Source organism: Bactrocera oleae, chromosome 2 (genome assembly GCF_042242935.1).
Source record: "Bactrocera oleae isolate idBacOlea1 chromosome 2, idBacOlea1, whole genome shotgun sequence".
Classification (NCBI taxonomy): domain Eukaryota; kingdom Metazoa; phylum Arthropoda; class Insecta; order Diptera; family Tephritidae; genus Bactrocera; species Bactrocera oleae.
The window spans coordinates 80,017,996-80,037,843 of NC_091536.1; the positions used below are offsets into that span (position 1 = coordinate 80,017,996).

The 19,848-nt window shown below is 31.5% G+C and overlaps 1 protein-coding gene across 9 annotated transcripts in view; it reads left to right on the forward strand.

Moving 5' to 3' along the window:
- how (protein held out wings) overlaps positions 1–19,848 on the forward strand; it is a 101,572-nt gene that overhangs the window by 72,535 nt on the left and 9,189 nt on the right. For 3 of the 9 annotated variants that reach the window (XR_011394919.1, XR_004978167.2, XR_004978166.2), the window contains exons 4-8: positions 957–1,073; positions 9,840–9,980; positions 10,535–10,634; positions 12,062–12,367; positions 17,473–18,296. Coding sequence is in view for 3 of the 9 variants with exons in the window: in XM_014231278.3 (XP_014086753.1) it covers positions 957–1,073; positions 9,840–9,980; positions 10,535–10,634; positions 12,062–12,367; positions 17,473–17,582 (774 nt within the window). In the remaining 6 variants the exon portion in view is untranslated. Of the gene's footprint in view, positions 1–956; positions 1,074–9,839; positions 9,981–10,534; positions 10,635–12,061; positions 12,368–14,329; positions 19,776–19,848 lie in introns of those variants that run through there. The other 6 variants (XR_011394918.1, XR_001330634.3, XR_011394917.1 and 3 more) reach the window with 4 other exon arrangements.

Sequence of the window (19,848 nt, forward strand, 5' to 3'; positions counted from 1 at the left end):
CTTGTAGGCAGGTTAAGTGGAAAGGCCTCCACCAATCGTAGTTGTCGGGTGCACTGAAGTGCAAAAAATCTGCACTTAGCCACTCGCTAACCTCACATCTCGACTTTGTGTATATGTGTGCAACGCTGAAATGCGATCAGCCGTGCCGGCGTTGCATTAGCTAAATGTTTCGCTGCACACGTTGATTCTCCCCTTGCACGCCTCTGCTGCGGCTTTTACATCTTCATTTAGCTGATTGGATTATCGTGTCAATACGGGGCGTGTTGGCCTTCGGGCAATTGGTAATTTCCTCCACATGTATTTGGTGTGTTTAGCCAAGACTCTCAGGCGGTACAATAGGTCAGCGTTGCGTGTGATTCACCACGGTGACGGTGATCATCCCAGTTTGGGGATTTACAACTATTTTTTTCAAGTGCTTGCGCTTTTCTTTGAAGTACCCAGTTGATGGCAGTGTGGCATTTTAATAGCGTTGACTAAGTGCAAATCTGAGCGGGAGAGAAAATAGCAGCAGGAATGAATTTATTGAGCGCAACGGCAGTAAACAAATATATCTTGTTGCGTTCAACCTTGATTTCGTGGAGGGTGTTGAACGCATTCGCGGGCCGAAACGGCGACTGCCTGCCTGCAGCTTTGCGTCATTTGAATGTCATAACAAATTTCGTGTTTCAATCGCCCTTGGACATGAGTTCCGCTGGTTATTCCATAGGTGTGAGTGTGTGTTGTCTGTGTATGTGTCATTTATAAATGATTTTATAATGTTTTTGTTTTTATGTATGAAATACTTTCGGTTTATTACTGATGGTGGGATCGTATTTTGCATTTTATTGCAAACATTTGCGAGAATTTCTAATGTCACAACACCATCTGTCTAACAAAATGTGTCCAAAAGACAATTAAACAAAACCGCATGCAAATGTCGAAAAAATATTTATTTTTATACTTTTCTTTGCTTACAGTTCAACTTCGTTGGCAGAATTTTGGGCCCACGCGGCATGACAGCTAAGCAATTAGAACAAGAGACTGGTTGTAAAATAATGGTTCGAGGCAAAGGCTCAATGAGAGATAAAAAGAAGGTAAGGAAATTAATAAATACTGTTTATATTGACCTGAAAAACCTAAAGCTTGTACTTATCTACAAGCGTTCCTAAACCTTTAATAAAAAAAAAGAAAAAAAATTAAATGAAATAAAATAAAATCAAATAAATAATAATTATACTAAAATTGTAAAATAGAAACACAAATATAAAATTATATATTTTTCTAAACAAAGCTACAAGCTTTCCAAAAACTTTTTTTTTTTCAAAAAAATTAAAATTAATAAATAAATAATAATCATACTCAAATTGTAAAATTGAAACACAAATATAAGAGTACAGGTTGGTTGAAAAGTTTTGCGCTCGAAGTGAAAAAATACTGTATATGCTACGAAATATAATCTCCCTTAACTTCAATTTACATATTCCAATGGTCCTCCAAAAATTGTATGCCATCCCTATAATGGTTTTCCGAAAACTCTGCAAAAAAACCGTCTACGGCTGTAATAGCTAGCACCTACCTTCGAAAAACGCTTTCCGCGAAGGAATATTTTCAGGTTTCTAAAGAAGTCGCTGTAACTGTAGTAGTAGCTGGGAGCCAAATCTGGTGAATACGGTTAATGCTCTAGCAATTCGTACTTTAATTCGTTGAATTTTGTCATTGTTAAGACACCTTTGTGAGCAGGTGCATTGTCTTGATGAAAAATGATTTTTTTGTCACGAGTTTTTTCATCCAGTTTCTTCTTTTCGCGTGGATCGTCTTCAAGCCTAAAACGACCACGTTTAAAGTCACCAGCCAAAAATTCAACGGTGAGTTTTAAAGGTGAGGACTCCCTACACTTCTAACAATTTTTCATAAATTTCCTTTGCTTTTAAACCTTTCAAAAGAAAGAATCACTGCGCGTTATTAAATTTTTTTTTGTTCATATATTGTAAAAAAAAATACTCTGGCATGTCAACTTCAAATGGCTTGCAAAGAATTAATTGACAGAATGACTTGTAACTTTGCGTGTGTTCTCACGACAGATGTTACAACTAAGGGGGAAAAAATTGGAGCTAGTAGTGCTGTTTCTTGGTGAGACCAACCTCTATATTTTTTCTAAAAAAGCAAGTTAAAAATGTACCTATATTATAAGTTTTCTTGCTGTTTCTATTTCACGGTAAAAACAAAATGACTTAGAAAATAAAGCGACAGACATCTTGACATAGAAGTTGCAGCGTTAAGTTTTTCAGCTTAAAGATTTAAACCGGCTATAAAATGCTTGAACTTCTATTTTTGAAAGTGGAATAAATTTAAAATATGAAATAAACTGAATGAAGGTAGTTCCTGGAACGTTGTCAGTTTCTAATGCAATTACTTTATATGACATTATAATGATTTTTAAAGCAAATTTGTATGATTCACAAAGTTTTATAAATTTTTTGCAAAAAAAAAAAAATCTATAAAAAGTAAATATCTATAGTTTTCCTCTGGCTTATATATATTTATGTACCATTCTTTATGGAATTTGTTATGTTATATGGAATATCATATGTTATTTCGTTGCTGTGATTTAATTTCTCAAGGGTGAAACAAAACGCTCTTGAATCCTCTAAACAACGGTTCTTCCAAAAAAAAAAAAAAAAAACTCTCACTCTTTTTATTCATTCTCTGTTCCCAGCCATAAATAACTGTAAAAATTATAGAGATTATGAGAGAAAATCAAAGATTATTATGTCATCTGTAAACCTATTTCCTCGTTTGAAAATAAATTATTTGAGCAAATGCCAGAAACAAAGTTTGATTTTTCATCATCATGCATTCGATTGAGAATTGCGTTATTGCATTGGTCCTTCTGTAGTTTACACAGTTTTGTAGCTTTGTCTAAATCTCATGTATTGCAATCTATAAAAGATTTATACATACATTCGACTAATAATTAAAAAGATGAGAAATGAAATAAGTGTTGTACCTTGCGGTACGGCACCAAGTTTCTGCATTTCTCGTATTTTAGATTTTAAATTATTCGGTAATTCCTTTCATAGGAATTGAAGCGTATGGAAATTTGGCAGAAGTCGCATAAAATGAAAACATTGTATGAAATTTCCTGTTATGCTGTTGTGCTAGAATTTTATTTTATAGATTATTAATTGAAATTTAAAATACTTTTAAATATTGTTTTCGATCAAAAGCTCGCTAAAAAATTTTAAATAAAAAAAAAAAAACAAAAAATAAGTAAATAGAAAATGAGCTATGAAACTTTTATGCATCTCTTAAACACTACTTTACTCGTATAATACATTTTTTCCATTTATTATTATTTTATTTTTTAAAAATTATAAAAATACTTTTTTTTAGTAATTATGTAATCATGCTAATTTTGAAAAACAAACATCAGACATCACAAGAGTGAATAAAATCGATTACGTCCTTCTTTTTTTGGCCACCTAACACCACATAAGTTCCAAAATGTTGTTTTACACACTTTTTTTAAAGTATTTTTTGAGAGAAATTTATTAGTTTGCTTTTCCCATAGTACCTTGTCGTTTTCCTTAATATTGTCGTATCTGCTGGCACATTGTTGTTCACCGCTATTAACAAAGACAAATATTTAAAGATTTTTGACAGCAGGTGACAGATTTATATCTAATTAAAAATGAAAAAGGACCACAAAAACGAAGAAGTGAAAAATAAAAATTTTGTCTATCGCTTGAAGTAGGTGTGGACGTGGGTGGACTTCTTGCAGGCCCTGACATACTTGCTAACACATATGTTAACATTTAAAACTGTTTTGACACACACATACATACATATATGTATATATAAAAACTTATTGCATAATTATAATTATGATTGCAATTTATTATTCTGCGAAATTGTAGAAAAACATTTTTAAATGATATTTTATTAATTAATGAAAGTCAAAACGTTCATCACTGTGGCCATATTTCGAATATTTGACATATATATAGTTTCTCGGATATTACTGCTTTTTAAGCCATAACTTTGTTAATAACTCTAGAAGGTTTCCATATAACCACTTCAACCTAAACCAACTTCTTTTCGGATGAAACCGTAGAAAACTAAGAAAAAAATGTATTACAACAAAATCCACTGACCCAAAATAAATTTCCACATTAATTGCATGGAAATTCACTTATCGCTCGCGAACAACCAGCGATTTGTGGTAATAACCAAACAACAAATGCTAGTTTTAAAAGCAGCAAGTGGTTGAAATAGAAAACAACACTGTGTAAAAATTATACGGAATTAAAGCTAAAATCGCTTGTAGAAATGATCCGGATCGACAATTAGAATAATTGAAATTGCTTTCAAGTTGCAATACACTCACACTTTTTTACTACCACACTCTCACTTTTCGCACTTGAAAGCCGTCTTGATATTAATTTTTTCATTCAAGTCGAGTGACAAGTTGACGATCAAGTTTGAACAGCTGATTACATAGTTTTGCAAACAAATGACATGCATTTGTCGGGAATAGGAATATTTCGTTATATTCATGGATTGCTATCAAAATATAAGTATACCAATTTTATTTTTTATTATTAATTTCGTGCAAAATTTTCAAATTTTTTTTTGGTAGGGGTTCCATGACAACGGCATCTTGAAACTATTATTGACTATCAGGTTGCTTGCAGCCTATGTAACGGCTGTCACTTTATACAAATTTTGACAAGTAGCTCGTGTGATCAACTTGAAAGCAAGATCTTGATCGTGTAACTGCAGCGTAACGCTTGAAGAAATTGAAAGAATGTTGCCATATTAGATATAATAAAGTTAGTAGCTATCTAGGCTTTGAAGAACACACCAAGTGTGACAACCTAAAAATGCGATTTGTGTGAATTAAAATACCAAATCATGTTTTATGAATACACAGTAAAATTAAAGAAAATAAGATCGATCGATAGGAATCGATTTAAAATTGTAGTATGTACTTATCCAAATATAAAAATATAAATCCTAAACAGAGTATATTAAGTTTGCCACGATGTTTGTAACATCCAATGTCGGAGAGCCTATAAACCTACAATACACATCATAGTATATAAATGATTAACGTGACGGGCTTAACCGATTTAGACATGTACGTCTGTCTGTCCGTCCCTCTGTATATATACGAACTAGTCCCTCAGCTTTTGAGATATCGATCTGACATTATGCACACGTCCATTTCTCACAAAGACGGAATATCCGATATCGGATCACCATAACATATAGCTGCCATATAAACTGAACAATCGAAATAAAGTGCTTGTATGAAAAGCCTTTTCATTTGACGAGATACATATCTTCCAGAAATTTGGCATGATTATTGTCTAAGGCAATGATGCGATCTCCAAATAAATCGTTCAGATCAGATGACTATAGCATATAGCTGCCATACAAACTGACCGATCAAAGTTCTTGTAAGGAATCTTTAGTATTTGTGAAGAGTATATTTTTCTTGTAACGAGAGCTCACGTGATCGTAAGAATTTATGTTTTCGAAAATATGTCTAGATTAATATCGCTGCATACTTGCTGCATGCACTGTAGTCAAATACATAGTTTTGTGCATTCCTACCATTGCTGTGACGGCAGCGTCAACCGGCTGGCCACTTGCTCTGCTGCTGACAGTGCAACAAACAAAGTTGTAAACTGTTGCGTTCAGCTGTCAAATTAGAACTGTCAAGTTGGCAGCAAATGAAATGCCACTGACAGCAAAGACAGCAACTACTACAACTACTGGAAGGAGAGCAACTAGTGCAGCGGAAAGCTTATCGAGGAAGATTTTTAAACAGTTTTGGTTGTTGTTGCTTGAATTGCATTGCTAACTCAACTCATTGCGGCCTATTTGTCTATCAGTGGCAACATTTAACGCGCCCTAAGTGCGGATTGTGCATTTTTGTGCTTTTGTGTGCCAGCCAGTTGGCAACGTTGCTGATTTGCGCCTGCTAAACAACAAAAACATGCTTTACTACAACAACAACCACACAATAACGACGATTGCACTTGCTGCGACTGTAGCTGAGCGGTGTGTTGCGGGCATTGTTGCTGCAAAATGGCAAAAATTCTTTACCGCAAAACGAAACTAATAAAAAATATTTACGAAACATAAATGAAATATTTAACAACAATAGTTTTTAATGGTGACTTTTTATTAGCTACGCACAACAAAGTTGCGGCGATGAGCCACTACTGGTGGTTCACTGCGTATGCATGTGCATATGTATATATGACATATGTATGTGTGCGTGTTTATTTAAGCATCTTTGGCTCAAAATTGTGTTCTCGCGCTGACAGTGCCGTTTAATGGGCGCTGATCGTTCTTTTGGCAGCGATCGTCAAGTGAAGTGTGTGTGTATACTACTATATATACATATATGTATATATAACTGTGGGGGCGGTTGTAAGGTGAAGGGTGAGGGTGTGGGCGGGGAAGCGCGACATAGTTGGGTCACTCGATTTGGATAAACACTTGGCAACTTTTACAGAAAATTTATTTAGCATATTCATTTGCTTGATTTTTAGGCAATAATTATTTGCTATTTAAATTCGTTTGGCAGCTGAAAAGCGCGATGCTCCTCGCGTATGCGATGTGGTTTTTCAAAGTCTTGCATATCTATTTTAAGTGCATGAAGTGTCGTGTGTTTGACTCTTCGTTATACTATCGTTGACTCATGCACTTTGGACACAGTGGAGCTTTTTCAAGTGGCAACTAAAGAAAGCGGCTGTATGTGGACCTAAAAAGAAGTGAGTGTATGTGTGGGTGGTATATCCCATAAAAGGTGCTGCTTAAAAAAATAAATAATTTAGCTGTTTATGTTTCCTATGTTTTTAAAATCGTTTTTGCCTTTTGTGGCTGTTTTCTTCTAGTAGTGGCAAGCCTAAAGAGTTTCGCTGTTTATTTTACCGTGAATTCACAGTTTTTTATTTCGTATATTTCGTTCTCTGCTCGTTGATTCATCTCTAAGCTGACTAAACCTGCCACCCACTTATGTATTTCGAGTTATTAGAAAAATAATAAAATTAATAAAGCAAAATGAGAAATCTTGTACGTTTCATTTTGTGTTTTTGGGTATTTAAAATTTCAAATTGGCAACGGAAATGCGCTGTCGTTTTATTATTATTATTTCGTTTTATTTGATTGAATCAATTACTTATTATGGCATTTCTAATTTCGTGGATATCTTTCCTAATTTTTTTTTTAGTTCCAAAAAAATCTTTTGTGGTTTAATTAAAAGTGAAATCATTTTTAGAACTGTTTTTTGCTAAAAATTTTACAAGTTTTTATTTAATTATAAACATATAAAAGTATAAATATGCACATGTAGTTTTTTTGTTTTTTGTTTTACAGTTTTGCTTTTTAGATTCACCCCGTATAAGAAGCTTAATTGTGAGACCCGCAAACGTCGTTTTGTTCATTGTTTCAGAAATTATCCGCTTTGATCACTGATTACTCTGGCAATTATCGGCTTATTACTGCAAATAAACAAATGCACACACACACACATACATAAATGATTACTTTAATCGCATATTCCTGTATTTTGACGATTTGTTGTGACTATTTTGAGTCGATGATGCGGGCGCATTTATGTTTTTTCTTTATAGTGAAATCGTTAGCCAATTTGTTGCGCTTGCAAATCCCATCTAGCACGCATCTGATAGAACACAGTCAGCTAAAATACACCTTTACTCATTTTATTATCTATGATCGCTGGATGGAATTAATCGATTACAAAGATTATATTATTATTATTAGTTTTTTTTTTGATTTTCTATCACAACTTTGTATGTTCTTAACTTTTATAGATGATGTTCGTTTATGCTTTGCGCTCTTTCAGTAGCTCTGTCATTTCATATGTACTTTACTGCGTTTTTGATATTTTCAGAATTATACATTCAAATCTTAATTGTTCCTGAGTACTATATGCACTATACGAGCTCCAACCCACCTCTTCCTTACCTCTCCAAGTTTTCAAATTTTCAATATTTTTAGACCTTGAATTGGGTATATTAAGTTTGCGACGAAATTTGTAACACCCAGAGGGAAACGTCGGAGATCCAACTACGTATTTACAAACTGAGCAATAAAAATCAAGTCCTTGTATTGAAATATTTTTATTTCACAAATTATCGTCACGAAATTTTTCATGGATAATTTTCCTGGATAATGTCAGAAGCTCGAAACAAATTGTTGAGATTGGAGCTTATTACAAACTATAGCTGCCATACCAACTAACTGTTCAAAATCAAGTTCTTGTAATTAAAACTTTTTTATTGGGCAATGAATCTTCACGAAATATTGCATGAATTGTTATCCAAGGCAACACGGAAACTCCCGAATAAAATATTCAGATCAGACAACTATAGCATTTATCTGCTATACAAGCTGATTTTTTTCCTTATTAAGTAATTTTAATTCGACTTAAAGGTAAGTAATATCAAACCACGTGGCTAGAAAGAACTAACAAAATGTTTTCCGTTGACGTTTTTAGATTCAATTATACCATATATGTATACCTCGTAGTGGATTATGGCTTCAGTGCAGCCGAAGTTTACGTTTTTTCTTGTTTACATTTTTTTTCTTCCTAAATTGAGGATTTCTAAGACCTTTCATTCACAACACTCTATTCCTAGCCAATCCCACCAGCTTGCCACACCCTGTATGCAACTCGTTGTCGCTTTTGTTTTCATAGTTGACACTTTTCTTAAAACAGTTGCCAATAACTTTCACTGCTGCTTTGCGATAAACAGAAAGCGACGCGCTTAATCGACTTTAATGCGTGCGCACACACACGCGCACAACTAATCGTACATACATATTTATGCATGTGTGTGTGGCTGCACATGTGGTTATGTACAACTTGGTAAATGCCACATTTATGGTCTAAAGTGCATGCTTAAGTGCAAAAATGAAATAAATGGTTGCTTAGCAAGCATGTTGTAATCAAATCGAACAGGTTGTCGTTTGGGCTACCAACGGGCTATTAGTTTTTACATAAGCTATGAAAAGTAGAGTATGCGTTATTTATAAATATAATAAGTTCGAATGCGAATTTTAATAAAGATTCGAAGTTAAATTAAAAGTTGATTTCATACAAATACTTTCTCGTAGGGTTTCGTATTGTTTATTTTGTACTAACGGCATTATATTGGGTAGCGAAAGCTTTGAGGTATTGGAAAACCTTTTATAAGGCCTCAGAAGTACGCATAAAGGGGAAATGTCCTAAAAAAGGCGTGCTAGTGAGTCTGAATTAATTAAAAAATGCTTATTAGAAAGTTGTCTATTTTGTCTCAGCTCCAGTTATTCTCTCTGAAAAAATGGAAAATCAAAATATTTGCCCACAATTTCGTCCTAGTAAAATTTTTTTGTAGAGTTAAACGCTAAACGCAAAGTTTTCGTTCTTAACGCCCATAGAAAGGTCTTAGTCACTAAAAATATTTGCATGCAAATCAATTGGGGAACCTCGAGATTCATTTACTTTGGCTATATCATATTGACGTATAAATATTGATGAAGATTCAACATTTTTGGTTTCATTTACAATTTCCGGTCACAATGTACGTATATGATCAACACGATTAAGTCAGACTAAAATAGTTCGACTCCCCATTGATCGGAATTCTATCGTATCTTTAACTTTCTCCCAAGGGCCAACAACAAAAATATTTTTCAAACACAATATAAAATACCAACAAGGAAAAAAAATTAAATTACGAATTAAAAATCGAAAACAACATAAAAATACTGAAATTAGAGCATACAAATTTGAATACTTAATTTCAAAACTAATTTCTAACGATTACTATTTATTGCAGGAGGACGCAAATCGCGGCAAACCCAACTGGGAGCACTTGTCCGACGATCTGCACGTGTTGATCACGGTGGAGGACACAGAAAATCGTGCCAAAGTCAAATTAGCTCAGGCCGTTGCCGAAGTGCAAAAGCTTCTAGTACCGGTAAGTACGAGTATTAGGCAAGCATGCGAAACATTACACTCCGCACTCGGCTTTAAAAGCTGAAGCGCTCGTGTGTATTTGTAAGCGACGACAGCTAAATGTCGCTGTAATTTACTGCCGACATTCTACCCTACTATACACCCTACACACACAAGCGTGGCTACAAATTAAATAATAATAAATATTAAAAAAACTAAACGAAATAATGTCTTAATAATTTAAGCGAAGGAATTACAAAATCCGACTACTACAACAACAATGCATATAGTACATACATGCGTGTAGCAGTTTGTTTTTGTAATTTGCGCTTTTGCGTGCGCGTGCTCTTATTTGCCATAATCTGATTAATCAAAATAATTTTATTTGTTTACAAACAAATCATGTTTACATACAAACATATTTACAAAATGCATAACAAACCCTCTTAAAAAAAACTTCAAATAAACCGAACATTTCGAAATTATAATTTTTTTTTCTACTGAAAATATCTAATAATTTTCTCTTGTGTATTAAAAAAAACAATTTCACGACTACATTAATGTTTGTACTAACAGCAAGCCGAAGGCGAAGATGAACTTAAAAAACGTCAACTCATGGAATTAGCTATAATTAATGGCACTTATAGGGATACGTCGGCGAAAAATGCCATACCAGGTATGTTACACTGACTCTCTCTCCTCTTTATTAATCGAGAATTTTATTTTTTAAATAATTTTGTTTGTTAAAAAGAACATCAATTTTGTTATAACAACAACTACTGGTACTGATGCCCAAAATACTTAATTGTGAAACATAACCGTTAAATAAATGATTACCATTGCTATCACCCACTTACCTAAAACACTACAAATATTAATACAAATTAGTTAAGATTTAGATTAGAATATTGTATATTTTATGCTAATTAATTTTTTATTATTGTTATAAGTAAATAGCACTATGTATTGTATACGCTAACGCGTAAAGCCTTAGCCTAAGCACGTAGTGTTGCGAAGCATGAGTCAGCGATGCTAACCGATAAAGCACATATGAGGCGTCTTGGAGACACTGACAGACAATATTTCTCATCAATTGTTTCTATTGGTAAAAAAAAACTAGTTTTTCGTGAAATTTTTTGAAGATACATTTTATATAATAAAAAAACAAATGATCTACATTTATAGAATTTAATGTAATTTAATAATCGGGTGTAATTTTTAAAAATTTTTGGATTCCCTTGATTTCCTAGCCGATCTTCTGGACGACCTCCGAAAAAATGTATTTGTCGATGAAGAATATTATTCAGCTTAAAATTGTTGCAAATCCAAAAACCAAAATAATTTATTATTACTATAGATGAATGCAGTTAATGATCGAAGGAAAAGTCAAAATATTGACTTTTGACAAAAAGAGAAAAAAGAAAAAAAAAAGCAGTTTTTTTTTGTGAAAAAGGTTGCACTTCAGAGTGGGCTAAAAAACCGAAATTTTTTCTCTAAAGTCTTTCTCTTTGTATCATTTCCTGCCAAATACATATATCTAAGGAGGTCCTGCAATAATTTGAAGTCGAACCCAACCACTTCGGAGAAATTTCACTCACCGAATCTGAACACATCGTTTCGAAAAAATACGTTTAAAGTTTTGGGAACCGATTAGACCAAGTTAAAATCTTACAAATACGCTTATATCACCAAAACTATTTGGCGAATTAATTTCAAATTATTGAAGAATATTTTCAAATATATTTACATATATTGGAATACATACCTATATACCAGATATGCAAAAAAAAAACATTTTTCTTTTTAGCCAAAAGTGGACCCCTTAATATATTTTACATCTTACTTTTCAGTCCGCTATGTGCTTAGCTTTAGGTCAGTTTTTTGAAATTTAAACGAAGTTGTTAATTTAAATTCATATAAGTGTTTATTTCCAAACAGTTGCTCGAAAAAGTTTTCATACTTTAAAATTAGTATACATTTTTGGCAAATACGTAACTTTAAGCTATAGGTTAATCTAAATTCTCCATATCATTTTCTATTTAATTATTTTCTACCTATTCAATGCTGACTCTTTTTTTTCTCTCTCTCTCTTTCGTTACATAGCCTGCGAGGAGGAATGGCGCCGTGTGATCGCTGCATCGGCTGAGAGTCGCCTATTGGCGCCAGCATTGCCAGCTTTAGGACCACAGATACGTGCACCACAGGCCACCACTCTGGGCGCTCCCTTGATACTTTCACAACGCATGACCGTGCCGACCACAGCGGCGAGCATACTGTCCGGCCAAGCTGCGCCCGCCGCCTTCGAGAATCCCGCACACGGCATGATTTTCGCCCCGTACGGCGATTACGCGAATTATGCTGCACTCGCTGCCGGCAATCCCTTGCTGACGGAATACACAGATCATAGCGGTGGGTTGTTTGCTAGATAAACATTTTACACAACTATATTCTCTATAACTTATACTATTCGAATAATGAATTAATTAATTAATTACTTCATTCATTGATGATTAATCGAATTGCAATTATTTTTATTATGTTGTTGTTTTTTTTTTTGTTATCGTTATGTATTATTTAGTTTTTTTTTATGATTTTACAAGCAGATTTTTGTGCTTTTTGTTTCGTTCGAAAGCAAAAACACAAAAGTGTTGTATTGGTCGTAGAACAAAAAACAACAAAAACAAGAAAAACATATATAATACTTATATATAAATATTAACAAAAAACATTTTAGAGTTAATACAAAACTTTCGTGGTTAAGTTGCAGTAGTGTTTCGATAAGTAATCAAACAACTTTGTTGGTTAATAATAATTATTAATAGTGAAAATAAATTCTATGCTTTCTTTGTGGAATTGCGCGCAATATAATATCACATCCGTAAATTTACCAAATACATACCACTACCATATACATACATACATACATATACCTAAAAGCATATAAACACTAGCAACAACAACAACTTACAGCACATATGTATCTGCAAAAGCTACTTAATTAACTTAAATAAGAAACATTAATTAACTCGTAGTGTAAGCAGTTAGCGTTTAGGTGTAATTGTTTTTTTGTTTTTTGTTGCTTTAAGTCACTCGAATTGGAGATTAGCTCTGCGGATAAGCCAGAACCAGTGGGCAATGTAACATGCAAATACAGTTGAAAACGTTGAACAACAGTTAGGATCTGATCTGATTGGAGAGAGATTTACAGAGAATTTATTTAGAAAGTGAGGTTAGAAGTCTTATATTTTGATGAATTACGCGTTAAATCATGTATTGTACATAACTGTTTATTTCGATACAAAAATTCTGTATTCAAACAGCTCTAGTGTACTCAAATTCCGTTTAAAAATTTTTATATCCTCAAAATTTTTTGTTAAATCCTATTTCTCGCCTGCATTTTATATACATTAAGTGGCGTTATGCGCACATTTACAATGTTGCATGTTTTGTTTTCATTGAATATTTATTATTTTTTGTTGTATTTTCATTTACAGTTTTGTTCTTACTCAGTTTTTGTAAATATGTTTATTTTATTATGAATACTTAATTACGACAGTTCGTTCATATGTACATATATGTATGTGCCATTCGGAAGAAACTAAGTTAACTAAGCAACTCTGTAGTGACATTATAAATATAGAAACCCGCTTCTTTTACCTTTTAGCACATATTTACCATTATTTTAGAATGTTTCAAGAAATATTTCACAGTTGACTAATTGTAAATATAACTGTTAACTGCAAGTTTGAGGTTAGCGTACATTTATATCTATGGATTTAGATATTTTCTTAGCCACGCAGAGTTGCAATTCAATACAGAGTCTTAGAATTTCAATACAGTGTTCTTATCTATATATTTTTTTTTATTGGCCTTTTGTCTTCGCAAATACTTTTCGTTCTAACCCCTCCGCCACGGAAGCGAATTTTTAACAGCAAACTTAAACGAAATTAACCAACGCAATAACAACAAAAAATACATAGCCGAAAATAACCAAAATTCATGCAAATCATCTGCTTTTCTTCTTCTACTAAACCCAAAATAAATAAAAAATATAAAGCTTTCCGACTTACGCCAAATCTATGCATAACTTAAACAACAACAAAAATGCTAATCCATATCAAAGTCTTTTTGCTAATTTTTACTAAAGCTAATTTTATTTGTTAAATCATGTGTATGAATTTGCATTTTTTTTTTTTATCAATTACCATAATAATTTGTTTTTGTATATTTCCTTCTTTTTTTCTACAAAAAATATATGACCAATGCGACCTTACATACTTATGTAACCACTTTGATGTTCGTCAACCTTTGAACATTATCGAACACACAAACAAATAAACGAACGAACATTTTGTTGTTGGCAAAATGCAGTTGGTCGATATTTGCATGCCGGCTCCGTCTTTTGAACGTTTTACCAACCAAGCCCTTTCTAAAGTAATTTATTGTACTCCATTTCTTCACCACTTGAGCCAGCAAGCAGCGCCAAGATTTGTTGCAACAATCAAAATAGGTTTAGTGAATTTGTAAATTTGAGTGTTGTTGTAAATAGCGGCAAACAACAAACGTAAATATAAAGAAAAATATATATAAATGAAGAATGAAAATATTATAGAAAGAAACAAGCAGACAGTAGATTTTGATTACATACTTACGTTTGTAACTGTGCTAGCGTTGTTATTTGTTAAGTAAGAGGAAACACATTCAATTCGGAAGTTAATATGTATAAGTTAATACATATAAAATACACACATACTTATATATAAATATATAAATTAATAAATTTACACTCTATGCAAAGTGATAAGCAAGTTTATTAAAGAAGTTAGCAGAGTTTTAGGCGCATGCGCACAGTGAATACAACAAACAACGCAAATACTCAAAGTAAAAGAACAAAAAATTACAAAAGAAAAAAAAATAGTAAATTAAAGCAATATAACCGTTAGTAACTAGTTTTTGGTATCGTATATGCAATTAGCCCGGTAAAAACTTACAACAAACAATTTTTCGAATTTCATCAAAGCAAATGCTAATAAGTGATTTTTAATTAGCCGCAAGTGAGCAATATTATTATAAATAGAATATAAGTTATGTTTAAAATTAGTTTAGACTATAAATTTTGTTAGCAGTTTATGTTACTTAGTTGTTTTGAAATTATTTTCTAGTGCTTTGGGATTCTGTTAAACATCTTCTTATCAAGCAAATATATAATGAGTATATTCTAGTTACGAGAAATCATATATTTTAAGCTCTTATTTGTCTAACTTTCACCTAAATTACTTGCATATATGTAATTATATAGGCGTTTTAAATAGGGTTTAACTTTTAGAATTTGTCTCCTTGGTGTTTAACTCTTATAAATATTATTTTATAGTATGAAAAATATATATATATTCTAAACTAACAGAACTTTTACGATCATTATTTTATTTTCTTACCAATTATTTATTTTCTGTTTAGCATTTTCTATTATATATTTGTTAGTTTATATTATATTTATTAAGTGTTATATAACAATTTATTTATATTTTATTTGAGCGTCTCATCGTTGCCATTTGTATGAAATTCAATTAAAAAACGAAAGTTCTTTGGCAGTGCAGCCCACTCTTTTCGCTCTTTTCAAATTATTTACAAATCCATTTAACATTTATATTTTTACTTTTTAACACTAATTTTCATATTCAAATTTATTTATAAATAATAAGACCTACAGCTATTTTATTTCGAACCAGTTCTTGACCGAATTTATGTATTTGTTTCTTTCTTGTAGCTCTACGTTATTTACGCGATTATACCTTCTCCCCGTCGCATTTTTCCACATAGTGCCATTGTCTTGAATCTTTTATGAAGTAAAAAAAAGGCAGTTAGATAAGACATGTTTATCTCATTATATTGGAATTCGAAATGCTAGTATTTACTAGACCACATATATGATTATATTCATAAGAGCTTTCACATTTATTAGTTAAATATTGAGCTTTTGAGCTTACAATATGGCGTCGAATCATAATGGTGCTAATATTATTGATGATCTAAAGAGATTCGACAAGCACTCATTTAAACTTTTTGTTGAGCTTTCATAAATGTATGTAGTTCTTCCACAAACGAAATTATTACCGTCTAGTATATATTTAAGTAACTATATTTAAACAATTTGTATATAAATAATTATACATACACAACATTTTATTTGTTATGCCTACAAAAGCCATAAAATAGTTTAATTCAACAGAAAAAAACTGTATAAATCGTTTACAGCTCACCGATATCCGTCCAAATAATTAAGTTGCCTAGTCAAAGTTAATTACCACACAAAACAATATAAACAACGGCATATAGGTTGAAATAAATAAAAGTACATTTAACAAGTGTTATGGCTTGTTAAAGTTAAAATTTATAAGCTTTCACTTCACAATAGTATTATCATGGTTGAGAGCCAAAGCTTTATCGAGCTTTTCGTCGCAATTACGGTGAGACTCTCTTCAATTTCGAGCACTCGAGCTGTCGACTTGTGACGCTCGTTGAATGTATGCATATTATTTTAGAGTACTGTAAACACATTTTAAGTTTACGTTCATGATTTTTTTATATTTGTTTTAGTCTTTTTCTGTTCTTCTTTTTTGTTTTTATTAAATTTTTTTCGTTTTTTTTTTTGAAGCATGCGTACTTTGGGTCTATGCTCAGTTTAGTAGGTGGTAAAGTTATTGCTAAAGTATATAAGCTAAGTACTCATTCGTAGCTTTTAAGCGTGTTTAATTAGAAATCACTTATTGGTTAAATTTGATAGCTTAACAGTAAAAGCGAATTCTTTTTTAATGAAAATTCAATTGTCACTTAAACACATACAACAAACAAACAAAGCATATACGATTCATTCCAAAGAATATTAAAATCTAAATATACGTATGCTATATATACACATAGGCATATGTATATATACAACACACATTATAAAATGGCTGCCGAAGCCTTTTGTTGAATAGTTTTTTTTTTTGTAAATTATTAAATAAATTCTTCGATTCACAGAAATTGCTAAAAGCAAGATTGAGCTTCCAGACATGGGAGCCAAACCAAGTGTATTCTTTTTTATTTTAACAAACTCGAAAGCCTTAGAACCAACAAAGAAAGCATAAAGCGCCCAGTTAAAATGCAAATGTAATTTTTTTACAAATGAAAATTGCAGCTTTTCGCTTTCACTCATTGCAATATGTAGTTTTGTATGAAAAATGGTAGTATTTACATTGTTTCCTTGTCTGCAAAGCGATTTTTTTTATCTATAGAATTTATCTTGTTATTGAATATTTATGTAGTGCACAAATGATTGTATATTTTTTACGTTTATCAGAATTTATTTTCTATCTAAATATCTAGAGTATACTCCTATGTACATATGTACATACATATGTACAATATGTATAGTAATGACGTTATGTGAAAAATTATTATGAATTTATATAAACTATAATATAATGCCCTTACTTATTAATCTTACTATGTATATATCGAATATATTCTAGTAGGCGCTCTTAAACAGCAGAGACGTTTGGCTAACAGAGATCATCCATATCAGAGGGCTGCGGCTGCGGTCGGCGTCACAGCCAAGCCAGGTTTCATTGAGATACAGTAAATAACGGTTAAGAACTTAAGCATTAGCGAGAAAAGTAAACTAAAGTTAAAAAAGCTAAAAGGAATGAAATTACAACAACAAAAGTTAATGTTAAAGTTTATCACATATTTGCGGCGCATGCATACATACAACAACACTACATAAATAACGGTTTATGTACACTCAAATGTATGCAGCCCAGCGGCTTCATTAATATCTTTCGTTTATTTCATTATTATTATTTTTTTTTTTTTGATAAGAAATTTAAGTAATCTCGTTTTTATACATAAATATTGTTTTTTCTTTAAGTAAAAAGTTGCAAATAAATTTTATATAATGTTTTTAAGAGCGAAATTTACAAGTAATTACTTTTACAAGTAAGTTAAAATTTTGAAGAAATTGCATTTTTCAAACATTTTGTTGAAAATAAAATAATAATATTTTAAATTAAAAAAATTAAAAAAAATAATAAAAACCTTTAAATAAAAAATATATATTTAAATTTGCTAATTGCCTGCGCGAAGCTGTGACCAGAACGACTGCGTATAGCCCACGAAATGTTAAGTAATTGGGCTGAATATTGAAAATAAAACAAACACACACACACTCACTCAAAAACAAAAAAAAAAAATCAAACGTACGACTCTGACTTCTGCAAAAAGCGCCAAGCTGTGTGAAATGAATTATTGCGTTTAACTCAAACTGAATGATTTGCCCAGTTTTACAGCTCAACAGGTTAGTTTGTGTTCTACGATTTCCACCCTTTCTTATTTGTTCGCAAAATAATACACATACAAAATTCTCGTTTTTTTTCAATGCAACGCTGAGGAGTTAAAGCGAAAGCGCTTGTCTGCTTTCAAAATAAATGAGATGTAATTAACGAAATAACTATTATTTGTTGCAATTAAATTACTTAAATCGTTGCCGATAAAACCTAATTTAATTTATTTAATTAATGTGCAAATTTTTATAAAAAATTATAAATTAATTTTAATTTTGTATTTGCTGCAGTTTTTAGTACAATTATTTTAACATAAAATCACAGGTAGATTGCAGATATGTTTTTGAATATAAATAAAATTTTATGAATAATTGAGTTTTTTTTTTTGCTTTTCACACCTTAAATGTAAAGCTAGTTTAAATTACAAATCTCACAAAAACAAAAAAAAAAAAACAAAAACGGATAAGCTCTCGCATTGCCTCCTCTAGCGCGCTCTTCTCGTTGTTTGTATGCAACAACAATTTTTTTTATTTCGACTAAAAAAAGTTGTTGCTGCACATATTTCTTCAAAGTTGTGTTTTTGTTGTACGTATATGAAACTTTTCGAAAAGTCTAGTATTTTATATGAGAATAATAGGGAGCGAAGCAACCAAAATGCGTAAAAATGGTTAAATTGTTTGTATGTTGACTTGTGCCTTTGTGACGTGTCGAGAGATTTTCGCCATACATATGTAGATTTAAACGTAAGGTAAGCGTTACATTTAGAGAGCATAATAAAAAAAGTATATATTACAAAGCATTATAAATAGAAATTATACAGGGACGTCGACAAGTGTCGGATACATACACAAATACATATATACGACATGTGTATGCGTTTGTATTGTGCGGGGTCCATTATTAGGCACAGACGTGTGGCTCATTCTTTAGTTTGTACCTTAAACTTGTTTTCATTTTATATACATATATGTATATACTATATATATATATATATATTTTATACATGTTTTTTAGTGCATTCTAGTATGTTGTACGAGCAAATTTTCTTAGCTTTAAGCGATTTTGTATTTATAGTTGTATAAAAAAGTATTTCAATTCAAATTGCCCGCAATAGAGATATAGAGATACCGACAAACATACATACAAAGATGTATATGCAATATATTTGTAAAACAAACTTGGAAGCCCAGCATTTTTAAGCACAAATGCAAAAGTGTGTTAAAAATTCAAAAGAAAAATCCTTAATTATTTTTAAATTTTGTTATCAAAACTACAGTTATTTTTTAGTTTATGCTTTATAACATAAAATTGTTTATTTTTTCTACAAGTTTTATATTATGTAACATAGCAAAAGCTACAACTCATTTTAAATGTGAATTAAGTCTATACCTTTATAAATTATATATATTTTTATCGCAAATTTTGTACACAATTTCCAAATGCATAAAACAAACAAATAAAAATCAATAATTTAGTTGAATTGCAAAACCAAACGATAAGTTTTTTCACTCAGAAACCAAAGAAAGAATTTCTAAAACATTTCAATATTAATAAAATATTTGCATT